We start from the raw sequence: 21,288 nt of genomic DNA, 5'->3' as shown, positions 1-21,288 counted from the left end.
TTCCAGTTTTTGTTCTTCTCTAATTAACATCAAAGACATTTTGGAGATACTGAAATGATGCGCGGGACTTGCACGAACTACTTTTAAATGAATGTGTTCGAACGATTAAAATTGCTTAGGAACTTTGAGTATAGTATTGTAACGCCAATTTCATCTTCTTTGGAGAATGGTGTGCCACTTAGTCTAGTAGTATCTAGCTTACATTAAAACATGACCATTTTGAGAATTTCTTCTTTTAAAACTCAACATGTAAAAGCATTTCACTGCTAAAATGTATGTTTGTCTGCCATCTCTATCTACTTATTCCATGATACTGGATTTATGTTAAGCAGAAAAGGCCATGGTTGGATTCGATCAATCACTTGACCACATAAATAGGAATATAGTTTTATGCAATAGGCTAATTGGAGTATTTACATTTTCATAAGCTGGAACAGTATTTGGCTGGAACATAAAATAAGCAAATCATAAGCAAGTGTCATATCATGAGGCTTGTATCTCAATTAGATAGCCTCACCTGAATAATTCAAAGTTTTGCTCTATGGCACATGCGGGCCGGTCTTATCCAATACCAGTTTGATGTTCAACTACAGGAAATCAAATGCGGTCCATGTTCAGTTATCTTCCCGCTGCACTTTTTAACTTAAATTAAATGTTTCTTTAGTAACGTCATTCTTACACCAACAGGACATATTAATTTAAAATTTAGCATAAAACACTTTAATGACTATTAGGTTTAGTAATACGACTATGTTCTGAATCATATGATATCTAGAATTGCATGGTTAAGTAGCCGTATTTACAATATAAAAGATGTATATGTTACTATGTATATTAACATTTTATAGTTTACTTATAATTAGCTGTGGAATCCCCCTTGGTCCAATGGTTTGACTAAGGATTCATGTAATGCTTTTACACCCGGAGGTCTGGGGTTCAAACCCCAGAAAATACCAAATTATACAGTTTACGGAGAAACGGATTACAGGAGATCTTCAGCTTGGTGCATGGCGTACCATCGAACATGGATCTCATAGGACGGCTCAGAGAGGTGCAGTCAGGCGTGTATTCTCACAAGACGGTAGAATTGTCGGCTGTATAATCGTCTTTGTAATATTCTCATCATTGTAATAGCATAATTAATCGATAATAATCGATCCAGACTTTAAAAAAAATTCTAATTAGCTACCTCCATTTATTCAATGTTTTATCATTTGATTGTATTACTAGGCGACAACTACTTTCTTATTCAAATTATAGATCTTAATTTGGCACTGTTGGGTGGGGATAACTTGTAAAATAATGGGGATAACTTGTAAAATAATACACTTCTAGACTAGAGAGCAATAAGCACCGTGGTCCTCTCCTTGTGAACACCTCTACTTTTAAATTTTCATATTTATGGTAGTTGCGTCATATAGTCGTGGGTATTACTCTAACTAAAATTATCTTATAAACTATACTACATGTGACTTTGTTGATCATTTATCTACGCTTTTGGTAGATGTCCTTAGAAAAGTTTGGCTCAACACATGTAATAGACACTTTTACTTTCTAAACAAGAACTATACGCTTTTGTTGATCTTTTTTTTTACCAAAAAAAAAAACAAGAACTGTACAAACCATATTATATATTCCATGAAGAAACAAAAAGGAATTATTATTTTTTTTTAGAAAAAGAATTATATAGTAAGAGTGTTGGATTATATAATAAGATACAAAAGTTGCTATGGTCCTCTGGGAATTTTTATTGCTGGTTGTTGCCAACGAAATTCTTGTTGGCCTATTTTAACATTATTCAGTAAATTCCATGATAAGTTTCTGAAAAAAATCAGATGCACATATAAAGCCACTTATATCAGTATAAGAAATGAATATTTTAAAATAGAACTATAAATTATAAATCTAAAAATTATAGAGTGGTTTATGTAAAATTATAAGTAAAATTCAATTTAACTAAAATCAGATGACTTGAATATATCTTCTAATTGTATGTTTCTGTGTGTGTTTTTATGATTATCGAGTAGGATAATAAATATATTTTTATTATAGAATTTGCTACTTCTTGCTCATAAAATATGTTGTGAAATGATGGTTTCTATACACAAAATTAAATTTATGTTTCTATGATAAATATCCCGACATATTGTAAGTAAGAGCATCTCCAATAAGTCCTCTCATTTTAAATGGAGTCCACCCTCAAAATAAAGGGATGAAGAGGTGGTTCTCCAATGGTGACCCTCAAATTTTTTTTCTTAAAAATTTATATTTTACACTTTAGTCCTCAATTTAAATAATAATTAACTATAAACATTAAAATTTAATAAATAAACAATAAGCACATAGTAATATATGACATTGACATAATTAGTAAACAGATTTAATTATAACATCAAAATACTTATAATAAACAATAAAAAGCATAAAAAACATAAAATTACATATAATAAAACCCAAACTATTCAAATTACAATATATATAAAACAAAACTAATCAATACGATTATTTCTGTAATGCTCCCAATCAATGCATTTTTAAGTGATAAATGAGCTTCCTTATTTTTTATTTGAAGATTACGTGCTAAAAATTGTTGAAAACGCATATCTTTGTTTATGGTCATCTCAACGTTTATTGGCGGCACCGGTCTTGCATCTCGAATCGGTGCGTTGATATCTTGTTCATCTTCAATTATCATGTTATGCATTATAATACATGAAGTCATTATATCATGTAATACCTCTTTTTTCCAGTAACGTGAGGATCCTGGGAAGATAGCGAATTTGGCTTGAAGAATTCCAAAAGCTCGTTCAACATCTTTCCGACATGATTCTTGTCTTGCTGCAAACAATTTTTTCTTTGGACCGTAGGGATCGCTTATTGTTTGAACAATGGTTGACCATTTAGGATATATACCATCGGCCAAATAATAACCCATGTTATATTCTTGACCTTGAATTGTGTAATTAGTTGGAGGAGCGATACCTTGAGCAAGCTTGGAAAATAAATTGGAGCAAGAAAATAAAATTCTGTTGAAAAATTTAAACTCCATCGCTGATATTAATACTCGCGAGTTTATCCGATCTGAACAAGCAAGAATCATACAAAAAAGAACTCAACATCAACAAACCGAAGAAAATGCTCCAAATTTATATCGAGAATATTTTGGTGATCTTGGAGGTTCAACATCAAATTTCTGAATATTTGTATTATAATATATATTTTAATGTGTAATATTTCAGTTTTATGTAATTTTTAATTTGATGTAAAATATTATGATTGTATTATAATTTTATTTGTCTAAAATTTTCGAAATGTACTGTATAAAATAATATGTTAATATTATTTTTTATTAATATTATTATATATTGGTATACAATATTTATTAATATATTATTATTATTTAAGAATAATTTTATAAGATCAGAATTATAATATTTAAGTGCTAATATAATTATAATAGTATAATGTTTCATAAGAAATAATAAATACACAATCATAAGATATATATAAATAGAATGACTAAAGTGAAAAGTAAATAGTGTTTTAAGGGTCTCAACAGTGCTCCCTTAAATTTGAGGGTCTACTGTTCATCCTTAAAAACCCTTAAAATTTGAAGGGATAAGGGTCTGTTGGAATGTAAAAACTCTTAAAAAATGAGGGGATAAGGGTACCCATAGTAGGTTATATTTAGGAAAAAGATGAAGAAGAAAAACATGTATTAGACAGTACATGTTAATGAACCCATACATATATGAGATCAGCCATGGTTCACTTGTCACTGTTGCTGGTTGAGTAATAAATGAAGCAAGAATTTAGGAAACGGAGAAGCTAGGAAGATGGATCATGTGAGTCACCTCACCGCCCGCTCCTTCCTCCCTCTATCTTCACATCCAAAACAAAAGCCAACAAACACAATTTAACAAAAAAAAATATTGTTTTTTCTTTGGGACAAAACAAAAAAAAAATTAATATAATTTTTTTGGAAATATTGAAAAGAGCAAACGGAAAGAAAAGAAAGAAGAAAAGAAGATATAAAGTTGTGCAACGAACCCTACCTTCTATGTTGTATTGTGGTGTTTGTTGTCTTTCTACTCCTCTTTCAAAGTAAAAATCACTTCATTAATCTCTCTACTTGCTTCTTCTCCGTCTGCTCTTGTTGTTTTGCTTTTCGTATATGTATTGAAGATTTAATGGCTTCAAGTGCTTCAAAGTTCATAAAATGCGTGACTGTTGGAGATGGCGCCGTTGGCAAAACCTGTATGCTCATCTGCTACACCAGCAACAAATTCCCTACCGTGAGTTAGTTCATTTCATTACACCTCTCTCTTGTCCCTGTCTGAAATTTTGATCAGAAATCTCAGATTTAGTTTAAAGTTTCAATTTTTTCCTCATGGGTATCTTCAATTCACTCAAAATCTATCTGGGTTTCTCGAATTTCAGCTTCCCCTTGTCTTTAAAGGTTCTTAGAATCGATATTGGTATTCAAAGTTAGCTCCTTTTTTCTCATGGGTATCTTCAATTCACTGAAAATCTATCTGGGTTTCTCAAATTTTAGCTTCCCCTTGTCTCTTAGGTATTCAAAGTTAGCTCCTTTTCTCTCATGGGTATCTCCAGTTTACTGAAAATCTATCTGGGTTTTATCTAATTTTAGCTTCCCCTTGTCTTAAGAGGTTCTTAGAATCGATATTGGTATTCAAAGTTAGCTCCTTTTTCAAGGGATTGTATATGAAATAAGATTTGTGTTATCTCGTTGATTTGGCCTATTCGAATTATGGATTGATTTTGATGTTACAGGACTACATACCAACAGTTTTTGACAACTTTAGCGCAAACGTTGTAGTTGAAGGCACCACTGTTAATCTAGGACTATGGGATACTGCTGGTAATGAACAATTCATATCCATATGTAAACTTCTTTGCTATTGATTGATTTGAAGATTGTTGCATCTGTGTGTTTGTTGTGTGTTTTGCAGGGCAAGAAGACTATAACAGATTGAGGCCTTTAAGTTACAGAGGAGCAGATGTTTTCGTCTTGTCTTTCTCATTGGTCAGCCGAGCTAGCTACGAGAATGTTTTCAAAAAGGTTTGATTTTGGGGGAAACTGATTCATACTTTAGTATCCGAGTAATTTCTAATGTTTTATATGACTGTTCTTGTTGAGTCAGTGGATCCCTGAGCTCCAACACTTTGCCCCAGGAGTTCCTTTGGTCCTTGTTGGTACTAAATTAGGTAAGAAACTGATTAGCATTTTACCAAACCATTCAGATATATTTACAATAATTATGATTCTTACAACATCAACTTAGATCTCCGTGAAGATAAGCATTATTTGGCTGACCATCCTGGACTATCCCCTGTAACCACGGCACAGGTTTGATCTCACTACTGTAGATTCCCATATGATTCCTATGCAAAAAGCTTTATGTATCAATAAGCATTCCAATGTCACAGGGAGAGGAACTGCGTAAGCTAATTGGTGCAACATATTACATTGAATGTAGCTCAAAAACTCAACAGGTATATGTTCTGTACTATACACAACTCTTCTCATCATCCAGATTGACAGAGCATTGAAGGTTTAACATTTTTTGCAGAACGTGAAAGCAGTTTTTGATTCTGCAATCAAGGAAGTGATCAAACCTGTGGTTAAACAAAAGGAGAAGACTAAGAAAAACAAGAAGCAAAAGTCAACTCACGGATGTTTATCGTGAGTGCATATATAAAGACATGCCTTAACAAACTCTGCTTCATTTGATTTGAAAGATACTGATTTTATCTTCTTTTTTTTTGGACAGAAACATTCTGTGTGGAAGGATGGTGACTCGGCATTGATGATGTTGGTCTTAAATTTCACTTTTGAGTTTGTGTGATAAGTGAGAGACATATATATATAGATGTAGTCGTGGAAGAAAGATTATTAGTCTCTAATCAATCAAAATAGTTTACATTGAAGAGAGAAACAGAGAGAGTAGAGAGCTTAAGATTATTGTTAACTCAATTAAAGTTCATTTGTTTCAAACCTGTTATTGCAATATATTAGTCAGTCCATTGTAACAAACTTAGGCTAAACACTCTTTTATCTTCTTGACTTTTGGTCCGGATACGTAGATGTTAGACAAGACAAGACAAACAGTACACATCAAGTGTTATTTAAAAAAATTGTCGTGCACGGTTTATTGCGTTTCTGATTGAAGACCAACCCAATAAACGATTATATTAATGATAGTAAACACTGTCTACATTAAATTTAAAGTCAAGTTAAGCTTGAAATCAGTCTTCTAAGCTTTTAATGTATAATATAGTAAATTTATGGCAACTAATAATAAGCATTTATTTAATCATCTTCTCAACTCCACAGGAATGAATATGAATTGACTTCTTTATCTTCATGTCATGGTTCTCTTTGGACTTGATGTGTTATGGTCGTGAGAGAAACATTTGGGGGGGGGGGGGGGGGACATAGTTTCTCAGATTCTGAAGAGACATGGGAAGAACATTAGCAAATGATTCACAATGAAGTCCATAAGCTCTCGTTGTATCTTCTGTTAATAACTTGACAAACAAATGCGCGTGTAAACAAACACCCATTCCTCAAAATAATTAAAATGTAGCAAGACACCTATGATAATTTTGCAGATTTTTTCAACTAAAAAACCTTGTTGACATTCTCTCATGTCATGTCCTTGTAAGATCGTTTAGGAGGTTTTATTTGTTTTGTAATATATGTAAAATTCATATCTCCTCAATGCTTGATAATAAATTGTTTCATGCAGTATTATTTTTATCGATAAAATTGTTTTTGATGATGTGAAATAATTGTTTAATTTGAAAAAGAAAATACAAAAATGAAATTTATAGCTTAGACACTTTATCATTTGTAGTTAAAGTATATAACTTTTTTTTTGTTTCAAAATTTCCCGCGTTTATTTAAACTCTATAGATCTTATGGTTTCAAAAGTTCCCGCGTTATATTTAAACTTTATAAATCTTATGGTTTAAAATTTCCTGAATTTATAGGCAGCATTTATAACTTTCATAATTTAGAAATTCCTGCGGTTTAACCAAAATAAAAAAATAAAATAATTATTTGCTGCATAGGCTATTGAAAGTATTCAGCAATACGCTTTTGATCTTTTTTTTTTCTAGAATAGAGTTTACACAATGAGAGGCTCTGATAAATCTTCTTTAGGCTTTAGTCCCTCTGGCTCTGTAACCCCAAACAATTTGTTTTTTAAAATAACAAACTTTACCAATTTTCCTATATACAGAGCCACAAACATAAATATACACATAAACCCAATCAAGAGTAGATGTGGGTACACATAGTTAAAGAACGTCATTTTGAAGGTTTCAAATAGATAATTGCCATTTATGAGCAGTTCCATAACCATGACTGGTACCATTGGTCTTAAAAACACCATCACCATAAGTATCATCATCATAGTCACCAAATTCCACATGCTTTCCATGTCTTTCTTTTTCTTTTTGGGTTTATTTTATTGGGTTTGTTAGAACTCACATGTATTCAATGGAAGTTATACTAGATCTTGACCCGCGCTTTGGAAGCGCGGAATATTTTACGATGAAAAATTTCACTAATAACTTAACAAATATTTTGGTAATTTTTAAAGAGTGTTTATTTGAAATATTTTTGCATTTAAATCAGTGTTTTTAAATTCAACCCAATTGTGATTATACAGGTTAATCCGGAGATTTAACAATTCAATTTAGGTTTTAAAATATTCATATTTAAAAAATCACTAAAACCCGAGACTAACCGATTGAACGGTTGGATGACCGATATGTAATCTAATTTGATTTAAATTGTAATAGTTTCATAATTTATAATCTTATAATCCAAATTTTAAAGTTCATTATTTTACAATTTATGAAATTATGACGTTTCTACAAAATTTTAAAAAGAAAATGATAGATATAAAAACTAAGATTAATTATTGTATTGTTTGGAACCATTGATAGTAGTATAAAAAATATATTGTTTGAAAACATTAATAGTAGTATAAAGAAATAAGTATATTGTTTGGAAACATGAATAATAGTATAAAGAAAGAAACATTAGTGATTTAATGTAGGTTTAACTATAAAGAATAAAGTTGTATTTAATTTAAAAACTTACAAAATAAATGTTAGGTCCAACAGAATGTTTCTGTTTTAATAAGATAGATAGGTCGAAATTGTGAATATGTATACTGTTCATGGCAATCCATTAATTTGTGCATTTATCACATTTGACTTTATATAATTATATGTTTATGGAAACTGAATCATGTGTGATTAATTGAACAAATCTAACTACGTAGGTTGTAAATATATTTTTGGGGTTATTTCATATTCAAACAATAAAAATAGTTATACTTATATTTTTTTTTCTTATGTTTTCCTTGTTTTTTTATTTTTAAAAATAAAATAATCATTTAATGTTAGCTGTAAAAGAAATTAATAAAGAGTAGTTACATATATAGTTTCAGTAAACAGTTTCAGTAAAGAGTAGTTACATATCAAGAAATTAATAAAGAGTAGTTTTGATTATGTGAAATAATTGTTAGATTTATTAAAAGGAAAAAATATAAATTTTTTAGCTTTGACACTTTTTCATACTTACTTAAAATGTAAATTTTTATAATTTTTTTACGTGTGGATTAAACTCTATAAATTTTATGGTTTCAGAATTCTCCATATTTTATTTACAATCTATAATTTTATGGTTTCTAAAATCCCACATTTCTAGTTAACATTTGTAACTATTATAACTTCAAAATTCCCGCCTTTTTAACCAAAAACAAAAAGAAGTAAAATAAGACAAAGGGTACTCATAATATCCACAAAAGGTCTCCTACCAAAAAACAAATATCCACAAAAGGTCCAGACAATAGCATCTCAGGCATTCATAACCGTCACAGAAAAAACATCTATGAAAAGATGGGGCCTCAGCAAAAAATGTATGTGGGTGATGTTAATCTCTTTCGTCTCAGACCCTCGCTTCAGATCTCTTAAGACGGGGCCTCAGCAAAAAAATACCCAAACTCATAATATCCACAAAAGGTCCAAACCCGCTCGCCAGAAAGCGAGAACCACCGAGAGGTCCAAGACCACCTAAACAAGGAAAAAACGACGCACGAAGAATGGTCGGTACAAAGAACATTTTATATATATATATATATATATGTATATTTTACTTGTTTGTTCTTTTTCCATAACGTTTAATAAAGAAACTATATTATGACCCGCTCGACCGAGCGGGAGTCAATTTTTTTTTATCTTTGTTTTTACTAAATGTTATACATGATCGCAATGTGTATTAATATAAAATTTTGATAAATAACAATGTGTACTAATGTGTTTAAATAAGCAATGTGTTTAATTACTAAATTTGATTTTTAAATTTTATGATAACGTAAAGTAATTTTTTATATTATTTTAAATATATAGTGCTATATATTTTGTATTTTCAACATTTATCATATAAAACTTACATTGGGATATTATTTATATGAAAATATGTACTCTCTCCGTTCCAAATTAGATGATGTTTTGGAGAGTTTTGGATGTTTCAAAATAGATGATGTTTTGATATTTTTATATTAGTTATAGCTTTATTGAAAGCTGTATGACCAATAGAGTCTTATAATCTTTTTGATGATTGGTTGGATTAGTTTTAATTTTTCTTTTCAATGCTACTTTTTAAGATAAAAATACATTCCTTAATTCTTGTGCCATAATCCATAACATCAAGTATTTTAGAACAGAGGGAGTATAACATAATATATTTATATATTATATAAACATATGCACACCCGCACGGGTTTTATTTTAAAAATGTATTCTATATTATTTAGTTTTACGTAGTATCGAGTTTGTATATTCAATTTTCTGTTTAAAGAACAATATCAAAACTTTCTTTTGTATGTAAAAATAACATTTTGCAATCGCGAGTTGTGTCTTTTTATTGTAACACAAAATTTTATATAAAACTTATGTTTTTTTGTACATTACGAAATTTAATTTTTTAAAATAATTATTACGTAATTTCAAAATGAATTTGATCTCTGAGGTCTAATATATTTTGTGTATAATGGTTCAAAGCATTTTTGATATATATTATATTTCAGTTTGGTTTGTTTTTAGTATTACTGTATAAATATAATACTATACAATATTACTATATTCTATACAATATATGAAGCTATGTGTTATTTGTTTTAGAAAGTAGATCAGGTCCAACATAGTTATAAGAATAGTCATATCTTTATGTATGTGTCTATGACTTATCTATCTAATGTTATTCGTACTAATAAAATTAATATGGCCAATGAAAGTATACTAATCAATTTAAAATGAATTGTATAGGGTAATTATAGAACGATTTATATTTTTAGTATTCTTAGTATATATCTTATTTAAATCGATATGTAATAAATGTAAAAATCTTATATGGAATATAGACAAAAAGAAGAACTGTATTTAAGGAAATACATCAATGCAAAGTTAGAGTATAGTACGTATTATATATAAAGAATGAGACATATTTAATTTAAATATATGAGGTTCATCTTTAAAAATCCACATAGAAGAAGTTGTAATGTTCCTGTTTTAATAAGATAGATAACCCCCACTATATTGGATTAATTTATTCTAATTCTAATTCTAAAATGTTGGTAAAATCTATTTTATTAAAACAGAAGTACACATATGGATTAACCCTACAAGTTGCACAGTGTTTACGACTAAATGCCACTGAGAATTAAATTAAACTACCTAATTTAATGCTTGTCTTTTCCTGTTGAGTTAATGTGTTGTCCTAATATAAATTAACTTACCTATTTTAATGTTGTCTTTTTCAGTTGAGTTAATGTGTTATCCTAATATAAAATTTAATTTTCTTTTTCTATTAAATCAATTTCGAAATTATTTATAATTTTATTAATGCTGTCTTTTCAGTTTAGTAAATACATTTCCTAATTCTAAATTTACCATATTTAATGATAATAAAAATCGCATATGATATGGTAGGAGATCACTATTTTTTAATATTCGAACCAAAACAATTTTTATGTTAAGTTTAAGTTTTTGTCATACGTTATTCAAATTTATTTGTTATATAAATTTTTACTTTTATATTTTAAGAATTTTAATTTTTTTAAACAATTCAAATGAGTTATCCAAACCAGAACATGAACCGAAACTATAAATACCGAATGAGGCTAAAACCTTTCACCCCAAAAATCTAAAACCCAAAGAGACCTGAATCAAATCCGAATGAATATCCGAACGCCCATCTCTACTACAAGATATAGAAACTGAATCACTTTATTTATTTTCAAAAAATTATTTTCCATTGATTTTCTCATTAGTCTACAGTAATTATGAAAACTAATTGTCAAAATCCAATCTGAAAATTATTGAACACGTAAGCCCATTTTAATGAATTAGCAGTTAGATCAAATATATATTATATTACATTTCATTTTCTTACAAATTATAATCTTAATTTTTTTATGTCACAAATTTGTTAAAAGTCTAACAATTATTTATTCTTACAAATTTTATAAGTAACGTATCATGTTTAATAGCATACTAACCATATTGTGTATTTTCATACTTATCATTTAAAAACTTTGTTTGTTATATATCTTGCACATAAATCTAATCATATAAATGTTAGATTTGTTTAGGTGATCTCCAGTGTCGGTGATACATTTTACGTTAAACGCAAAAATATAAAATTACTTAATTTAATATGATTACATTTACAAATATAACATTTAGTACACCCAAATTAAGATTTAAAATTAAATATCGAGTGTGATTATTTTTTAACAATTTATATTTATATAAATTCCAAATATTTGGAATTCGAAAGCATTATGATCCACACCTATACTATTTTAATTAGGATAACTGAATTTATATAAGAATATTTTATTAAAATTTTAATTTTTGTTATAACTGCAAAAATTAGTTTTCGATATAAATTTATTATCAAATATTACAAATACATCATTTAATAAAAAAAACTAAAAACAGAAAATAAATACCCGTGCAGTCGAACGGATCAAGATGTAGTTGACATTAAGGAAAAAGCGAATTTATCCTAATTCGTAAGCCCATACGTTTAATGGGTTTCAGTTAGGCCCAATAGTTTGGTGGCAACATATATAAAAAGAAAAACCCTGCGAGACAAGGTAGCTGTGTCTGAGATCTGTTAAAAGGTGTAGAGAGAATAATGGGTGGGAACGATGCGAAGACAGCTAAAATAGCGGTGTGGTGGGACATGTTTGACTGTCCGGTTCCAGAGGGTATCGATGCTCGTAAGGTACGTCCCAGTTTGGAAGGAGCTTTCAAGGAGCTAGGCTGCACTGGTCCTGTCTCCATCACAGCCTATGGAGACCAAAAACAAACCCCTGAACACCTCCTACGAGCTCTATCTTCCACTGGAGTTGCTGTGGTACATACCAGATCTGGTAATTCCAGTTTTTTTTTTGTTATACTTATAAGTATCTGCGGCCTTTTTAGTTAGCAACAATAATATGTTTTGACAATTGTAATGAAATAATAGGATGCACGTGCGCACTCATGTATAAGGATATGGTTGCATGGCGAGAGGATAATCCTCCTCCGGCTAAAATGATGATCATATCCAATCAGGTGTTAGATGTCTTCAACTGGGATCTGGCCCGGCTACAACAACGCACCAGTTACGACATTTATCTGGCTTATTCAGTCCAACCTCGCGCAGCATTGTTCGTGTGCACTCGCAAAGAGTGGCTCTGGGATAAAATACTAAGCACAGCTGGTGAATCATCATCTGCTGCTGCTGCTAAGTCTAAGTTTTATTGCAAATCGTGCTCTTTGGATCGCCGAAGCCTCAAGAGTTTCAGGAAGCATCTCTCCACTAAAAAGCATGCCAAGCAGGAGATTTTACGCCCTGATGATTCACAACTCCAATCTCTAACGAGCAAGTGGGGAAAGAACTACGCTGCTACGCCTGAATTTGCGACAGCTAAAATCCATGTGTGGTGGGACATGTATGACTGTCCTATTCCCGACGGTTATGATGCTCGTCGGATCCGTCCCAGTTTGGAAGGAGCGTTCAAGGAACTAGGCTATTCTGGTCCTGTCTCCATCACTGCCTATGGTGACCATAAAAAAACCCCTCAACACCACCTTCAAGCCCTCTCTTCCACTGGAATCGATGTTGCACATGCCACTCTTGGTTAGTTTAGTTAGTTAGTCACATTTATTTTGGTTATTAAAAGAAATTAAATACTGAAATATGCCTGCATGCTTTCTTTTGTTGAAACAAAACAGAAGTGGTGAACGGGCGCATCTCTGATGATATTGATGAATGGGAATATAATAATCCTACTGCTCCGGCTACAATGATGATCATATCGGATGAGGCTGATTATGCCTTTTCAGATTTTCTTCGCCATCTACTACAAGAAAATAAGTACAACCTGTTTTTGGCTTACTCGTTTAGGCCTCGTGAAATGTCAGTCTTGGTCACTTCTGCCGAGTGGCTCTGGGATAGCTTACTTGCAGGTGCTTTTTCTTTCACACCTCTCTCACTTTCATATATATATATAACCACCAAACTAATCTCTTAAAGCTTATTATTAGTTTCAGAGACAAGAAGACATGATCTCCTTCGGAAGTGCAGTGGAAGTAGTATTGAAAGGGTTGGTGAATCTACTGGAATGTTTTATTGCAAAGTGTGCTACTCTGATTTCAAACTCCTGGATGAATTCATGAAGCATCTCTCCAGTAAAAAACATGCCCTGAATGTAAGCATCCTCTCTCTTCTTTGCAAATCAATAATACTGTTTCCTTATCTAACCATTAATTATTTTGAGCAAGCAGTGTAAGCGTATTACTGATCATATTGAAAGTTCCGAGAACCTACAACTCTACTGGGAAGAGGCAAGTTTTTAAGTTCATAATTGACTAATTTGATAGATTTTCACAAGAGACGAAAACTGTATGCATGCCCATTTCTCACTAACTCCCATGTTTTTCCATATTGTAGAAGCATCATTTTCCGGAGAGCAAGCGTTTCAAGAAAGCTCCTTAGTAGATAGAGGAGTCATATTTGACTTAAGTTATCAGTCTGGCGATCCTATCTTCTTCTTTTTTTTCTTCGTTTTCTAGTCCTATGTTTCTGTTTTGAAGTATTTTATTTTTCATTTCCTTTTTCTTGTCTATATTTATATATAAGTTAATCTGCTCAGTACTTGTATAACTTTAGTGGCTAAATCACTTTTGACTTTTAAACTATTATTACCCCCCCTTATATCTTAATAAACTCTGTGAGAGAGAGAGAGAGTGTGTGTGTGCGCGCTTATCTTCCAACTGATAGATGGATCATTGAGACAAAAGCAGGCTGGACTTGTGTTTTCTGCAAGAAGAAATGAATTTTGATTTAGGACATCGTGAGTTAATTGTATGTAGAGAAAAAGTACACCGTTTCAAAGATAGTGGGATCATGGCTGTAGTGTGAAAAATATTAGCATTTTTGTTTACTTAGAAAATAAACAGATAGAAATCAGTTACTAAATAAAACTGCTTTTCTTTTTGAGCATCTATTTTTTTTTTAAATTGAACATATTTTATGTGTCAATTTTATTGATAATGTGACTTGTGCATGCTTTTCTTTAGTATATATCTCGGTTCAGACTGAAATAGTTGATACTTGATTGGACATGTATATTATATTTAGCAATACAGAGCTATAAACATTATACACAATGTCTAGATAATTTTGTTCCCTGTTTATAAGATCGTATGGATCTATGCTCACCTTCTTACAGTTGGTGGAGCCTACAATGGTGCCGCACCAACTACGCAAACAAGCTGCCGGACTGATCGTGCTGGCATCATAGTTGCTACCCCCTGGTAAGTGATTACAACTCAACTTGGTATATACAGTAAAACCTCTATAAATTAATAATGTTGGGACTATACCAAAACTATAATTTTTTATTAATTTATAGAGATTATTAATTTATCGAGATATTAATTGAACAAAAAACTCAATTTAGGACTGTAAAATTATATTAATTTATAGAGATATTAATCTATCGATTATTAATTTAAAGAGGTTATATTGTATGTGGCTGCAAAGGGCAATGAAGAATCAGAGTATCAAAAGATACAATTGTGATTGGAAAAATGGTTAAATTGTTTTTATTTTCTTTTACCTTTTAGGATAAGAGTTCCATGGCTATTCCGGTGGGGTGCTCCTTCTTTTGATGCTGGAGAAGCTTTTGCAATGATGATGGCTTCTTCTTTTGTTGCTCTTGTTGAGGTGTGTTACATTTTTAATCTTTCTAAATATAGATTTATTGTTTGCTCTGTTATTCTGTTTATTCATTATTTCTTTCTTGGTTCCATTGTCTCTGGCTGATCATTAAAAGTCAACCGGTGGTTTTATTCACAGTCTCAAGATATGCAATGTTCTTAGCCGTGGTGTTGGCTGGCAGGTAACTTGGCCACACACTTAAGAGACTATAATGTTTGCAATAATATATTTCATTCACTAATTATGTTTTGTGTTGCAGTTGTGGATCAGGGAGTCGCTATTCTGATATCAGGGTTGTTTGGTACTGGTCCTGTCTCCTCTGTCTCGATGTAAGCATCTCTCAGTCTCAGATGATACTTGATTCTTGCAGAGAAATTGCTGGACTATTAGCCGCCCTGACAAGAGTTGGTAGTAGAAGGGTTGTCCAGATAGCTGCAGGCTTCAAAGAGTACACACAGCAATCAAACCAGCAACATTGGTCATTTTATTTTTAGCTTTATCATAAGTAAAACCATTTATGTCTTCATAATTAGCCAATTTCTTAAATTCAAAACACATTTAAACCCAACAATATTTGTTATTTTATTTAACTTTATTAAATATGTAAAGCATATTATGCTTTTTCAATTGGATTGAATTAGTTTGTCTAAAATCTGGATGACTTCTAGTTGGGCGTTCCATTTTCTTTTTAAGTTGTGTAAGTGTAATGATTATATGTTTTTGTGGATATAAATGTTAAAATATTATTATACATTCATATAATGTTTTTTGATGCATATAGATATTTATAAATATTCTAACTATCTTATCAAAGCGATAGTCATTAAGAATGTTTTAGCTTTGCTTTTAATTTTGTTTTCTATTTATCTTAATACTTTAGATTTCAACAAAATCAAGAATACATTGATTTTTTTGGTATTCTTAGACTAAATAAAATTATTATTCTATCATAACTTGCGCTACATCAGTTAAATAAATTACAGATAGATTATTTCATGTATTTTCACGTTGCATGCAATAATCATACATAACATGCATCAACGAGTCGCCACCACGTATGTAACTATAGATCAAATTCCAAAGAAATTAATGGGTTTAGATGTAAAAATAAATTACTTATGCTAGTTTATAATATTGTATCCAAAAAATCTTTGGTGTTCTATAAGATCCAAGATAATTTAACATAAATAATTAGTGCACAATTGTTGTATGTGTATAATTTTGTTATGGTCGTACTTCAAATACCATATGCCAACTACATAGGAAAGAAGAATGAAAGAAAAAGATGCGCTTCTCCTTTTTGCTAAGCTGCATGATTGGGAGAGATAAAAACACTCTCCAGTCCCATTTGCTGTCAAGTTGGATATGCAGTAGATCTTTCGAAACAGATTTGCTGTTATAGGCCATTAACGTTGTGTGGCCTTCCTTTCTCAGTCTTTTGAACGTGGTTCTGAAGTCGTCATCTCCTGTTGCGACCATCACGTTGTGAGGAGCTGGGTTAGTATCAAGCCAATCCTTGATTTTCCTCTTGATGAACTTGTCGGATATCTGATTTCTTTTTCTGATTTTCGTCCTGTTAGAGGTTCTGAAACAGAGGATTCATCAATTAATCTAATAGCAAGTCCATTAACATATAAAAAACAAGTTCATTAATCTAATAGCAAACCCACCCAAACGATTGTGTCCTTCTCCGCTGCAGCACAAACATAACCAAAAAAACATAACTTAGAAGCCTAGAAAAAAAAAAGCAAAGAGCTTTTAGGAGGAGCTTACACCAACAAAGAGGATCTCCTCCACCTCCTCCTGCCAACATCATTATCTTCACAAAATGTTAACTTGCTCAAAAAGTAATCACAACAAGAAACACAATAATCACAATAAGAAACACAAAACAGTATTAAAGATTCAAGACCCTAAAACCCACCAAAAAGTTCCATCCTTTTCATTATAAAACTTTTAGATCCACACAGAAATCAAAGAAAACCCCTAAACTTCAACTAAAGATTCAAACTTTTTCACTTCAAATCTACAATGTAAAAGAAACAAAAACCCTAAAGATTCTTACTTTTTTTTTGTCTAAAACCCTTCAGATTAGAAGTTTTGCTTTATGTCCGCAATTTTTGTTTTTGTTTACCAAGGTACCAGCAACACACAACGTGTTACATTGGCAAACTTGGGTTTCCTCTTCATCTCGGCCCATTTAGCTCTCATAACTTTTCGACCTTTTTCCTTCTTTACAAGAAAATTTTCTAAATTTATAAAGGTAATAATACACACTACAAAAAAGTGAATTGAATCACATAAATTGTATCAGATAATTAAGTGATTCTATATTTCAAACCACTTATTTATAAATGAGACGAATAAATATAAATTAGCATCATTTAATAGTAAGTGTTATTATTATTATCATTATTATTTTATTTTACATCAGTTCAATAAAATGATATGTTTTTCCATATTTTGTATCATTTTACAAAAATTGACACTATGATAAAAAGTTGTATCAGTTAAGAAATGATGTGGTCATTGTTTTTTGTTGACATCACTTATTGAAGTGATACTTACTTTACTTCAATAAAAGATTGATGCTAACTTAAATTATATAATTATATTTATCTTTGACATCAGTTTATTAAAATGATGTTATTTTAATTTTAATCTGCATCAATTAAAACATTTGAGTTAATATAAAGATAATTTACATCAATAAAACAATGAGCGTAATTATGCAATATCCCAGGAAAAAGGGAACCACTATCATAAATAGATCACGATCGTAAAAGTATTTTTGTGTTTAACTCTTTTTTTTGCTTTTATTTGATTGGTCATGTCCTCATAAACTTTTATTCCATCAACCAACCTACCAACACACATTGAGAAACCATGTGATTTTTAAAGCTATACTACTATTTATTGATACTTGCTTACATGATTTGTCCTAACTTTATTGCTAGAGTTTTGTTCTTGTTCAAATAAATTTGTTTAACTGTACATATAAAGAATAGTATATTGAAAAAAACAGATTCAACACTTTGTAACGGCAGTACTTGTTTGATTGCTTGTTTTTGCATCAATTCCCCTAGTATTTTATTGGGGAAGAAAAAGAAAATAGTTTAACAAGTTGTTGTGACTTCTGAACAGTAGTAGTCAAGGCAGGCGGTTCCAACTCATCTTCATCTTCCTCATCCTCTTCCTTATACTGTATATTTTATCAGTTTAAAATTTATGGTTCTAAGTTTTTTTTTAAAAAGGTCTAAGTTATTGGATTCAGAACAAATTTTCAACAAGAATCAAGCATTTATATGAGTCGTTATGATGACTGTTTGGTTTTTTCTTATGAAGGATAATGAATGTTTACGAAAGGTATTATTTTCTTCCTTTTTCATTTCCTCAGTTTCTTAAGAAAATTCTAATGTTTTTTTTTAACACTTCAGGACTTTATTAATTACCTTGAAATTACATAGTCAGAGTGTAATGCAGATGTAATAAACTAGGGTACATAATTATGATACAAAAAAGACACGTCTCCATTGATCCTTTGCTTTGCAAGTTTATCAGCCACCTGGTTCGAGTCTCTATTTGTCCAAACAAATTGCACTTCTTCCATTTGTCTTCTCCACCATAGTATTTCACGAGTCCAATTGTAACCATCAAAGTGAAGTACTTTACGATTAAGCATATCCATTGCTTTCTTACAATCGCTTTCAATAATAACTTTCCCATAATTTCTACTCCAAGCATGTTGGATCGCCATCAAGATTGCTTGTAGTTCACTTTCAAGAGGACTATGAACTCGTTTACCTGCAAGCTTGAACTGCTCCTATAAATCGTCCTGTAGAATCGTCCTATAAATTCTAATGTTTTAAACAAGCAAAAAGGCAATGAAAAAAATGTTTCAAACCGAAACATATATAGACTAGAAAACGAAAAATAAAAATAGGATAGGATCAAACTGATCACTTCTTTAATAACAGTTTCACAACTTTTCGACCTCTACAACGCAGCTTTCCCAACCGCTTGCTCTCTGGGAAATGACATGCATACAAAGAACCAAAAAGGAATAATATGCAAGACATTTTTCTAATATAAAAATTTATATCTTAGAAAGGATCATGGGAGGGGGGGGGGGGGGTGGGGGACAGAAAAATTCACATTTATATATTATCATATTAGGCACCACTGCATATTTTTTTTTTTGTAACAGATACCACTGCATATTTTCCCGATTTCAAATTATCAAAATGTTCAGAGAGAGAACAAATATTTTATCACCGCACATGCGTGCTACGTAATAAAAATATGAATTTATTTGTTTTACGTATTCGGTTGGTTACCCAGTTTTATATACAGCTTGCATGTTTTTTTTTAAAAAAAATAGCTATAGTATGCAGAAGATGCACCTAGTTGGAAAATTAGTTGTTGAAGAAGACTCGAAAGTGAATCTCTTACGTTCCTAATCTTGATAGTTATGGGATCTAAATTTTTTTATATACATATTATATAGAAATTTTTAAATATTTAATAAATTTTTTGAAAAGAAAATAAAAATTATTTTACATGCACATAATTTCTTTTCATTACAGATTTTATAAAAATGTTAATGAAAAATTTTCAAAACATATTTAAATCTTACATACACAAATATGAAGAGTTAATATTTATTATGCCCAGGGGCCAAACAAATATTGAGGCGGCTCAATACTGCAAAGAAACAAAGCTTCATCTTCACATATTATGAATGTTAATTCTCTGTTGGTTTCAAAGAGACCCCTTTGTATGCACTGGAGAAACACTGGAGGATACATAGTTTTATCAGATTCTGAAAGACATGGGAATTAGAACATATGCAAATGATTCCCAATGAAATCCACAGCTCTCGTTGTATCTTCTGTTAATAACTTGACAAACAAATGCGCATGTAAATCAAAACTCAAACACAAACAAAACAATCCCTTCCTCAAAGTAATTAAAATGTATCAAGAAACCCATGATACTTTTGCAGATTTGTTCACCAAGAAAACCTTGTTGATACTCTCTCATGTCACGTCCTTGTAAGATCTTTCAGGGGGCTTTATTTGTTTTGTAATATATGTAAAATTCATATTTCTTAATGCTTTATAATAAGCGTGAATTAGCTCAATATACTTGTAATTATTTTAGTAGTATTATTTTCTATCGGTAAAATTGTTTTCGATTATGTGAAATCATCATTGTTTTGATTTGAAAAGGAAAAAAAAAACAATATGACTTTTTATAGCTTAGACACTTTTTCATCATTTGTACTTAAAGTATATAAATTTTATGGTTTCAAAATTTTCCGCGTTTTATATAAACTCTATAAATCTTATGGTTTCAAAATTCCCACATTTTATTTAAAATTTATAAATCGTATGGTTTAAAATTTCCTGTTTCTAGTCAAAATTTATAATTTTAAAATCCCAGCGTTTTAACCAAAAAATGTAAAATTAACAATGATGTATAGCACATATAATGTTTATTCATCTAATCATCTTTCTGCATAAACTTTTGAAAGCATTTTGTTATAGGCTTTTGATATATCGAATTTTTTTTTTGGAAAAGGATTTACATGATGAGAGGCTTTGACACACCTTCATTTTCCTCTAATCCCTCAGGCTCCTTAACCCCAAGCAATTTGTATTTAAAAATTACAAACTTTACCGATTTCCCTATAAACAGAGCCATCAACATAAATATACACATAGACCCAATCAAGAGTATATGTGGGTATACATAGTCAGAGAACATCACTTTGAAGGTTCTAAGTAGATAATTGGCTTCTTTGTCCAGTTCCATATACATGGATGCATCCATTGTAACGACAAGCAGTCTTAAAACCACCAGCATCATAAGTGCATCGCCATGATCACCAAACTCCACATGCTCTCCATGTCTCTCTCTTTTTTCTTGGGCTTATTAAAGTCATGTATATTCCATTGGAAGTTATA

At 30.8% G+C, this 21,288-nt stretch overlaps 2 protein-coding genes across 2 annotated transcripts; both read left to right on the top strand.

The window, feature by feature from the left end:
* The first annotated feature begins 3,853 nt into the window (after positions 1-3,853).
* LOC108837718 (rac-like GTP-binding protein ARAC10) lies at positions 3,854-6,083 on the top strand. The gene is made up of 8 exons (XM_018610739.2): positions 3,854-4,295; positions 4,795-4,882; positions 4,974-5,083; positions 5,166-5,229; positions 5,307-5,371; positions 5,452-5,517; positions 5,595-5,707; positions 5,796-6,083. Exons 1-8 carry the CDS (start codon positions 4,191-4,193, stop codon positions 5,830-5,832), a joined length of 648 nt encoding a protein of 215 aa, XP_018466241.2. The 5' UTR covers positions 3,854-4,190; the 3' UTR covers positions 5,833-6,083.
* Positions 6,084-12,244: 6,161 nt separating this feature from the next.
* Positions 12,245-15,652, top strand: LOC108829036 (uncharacterized). Its single transcript, XM_056986957.1, has 8 exons — positions 12,245-12,482; positions 12,578-13,234; positions 13,330-13,563; positions 13,648-13,805; positions 14,798-14,913; positions 15,226-15,325; positions 15,435-15,500; positions 15,590-15,652. Exons 1-8 carry the CDS (start codon positions 12,245-12,247, stop codon positions 15,650-15,652), a joined length of 1,632 nt encoding a protein of 543 aa, XP_056842937.1.
* Positions 15,653-21,288: the final 5,636 nt, after the last annotated feature.

Source organism: Raphanus sativus, chromosome 6 (assembly GCF_000801105.2).
Source record: "Raphanus sativus cultivar WK10039 chromosome 6, ASM80110v3, whole genome shotgun sequence".
NCBI lineage: Eukaryota > Viridiplantae > Streptophyta > Magnoliopsida > Brassicales > Brassicaceae > Raphanus > Raphanus sativus.
This window is presented reverse-complemented; position numbering and strand designations above follow the sequence as displayed.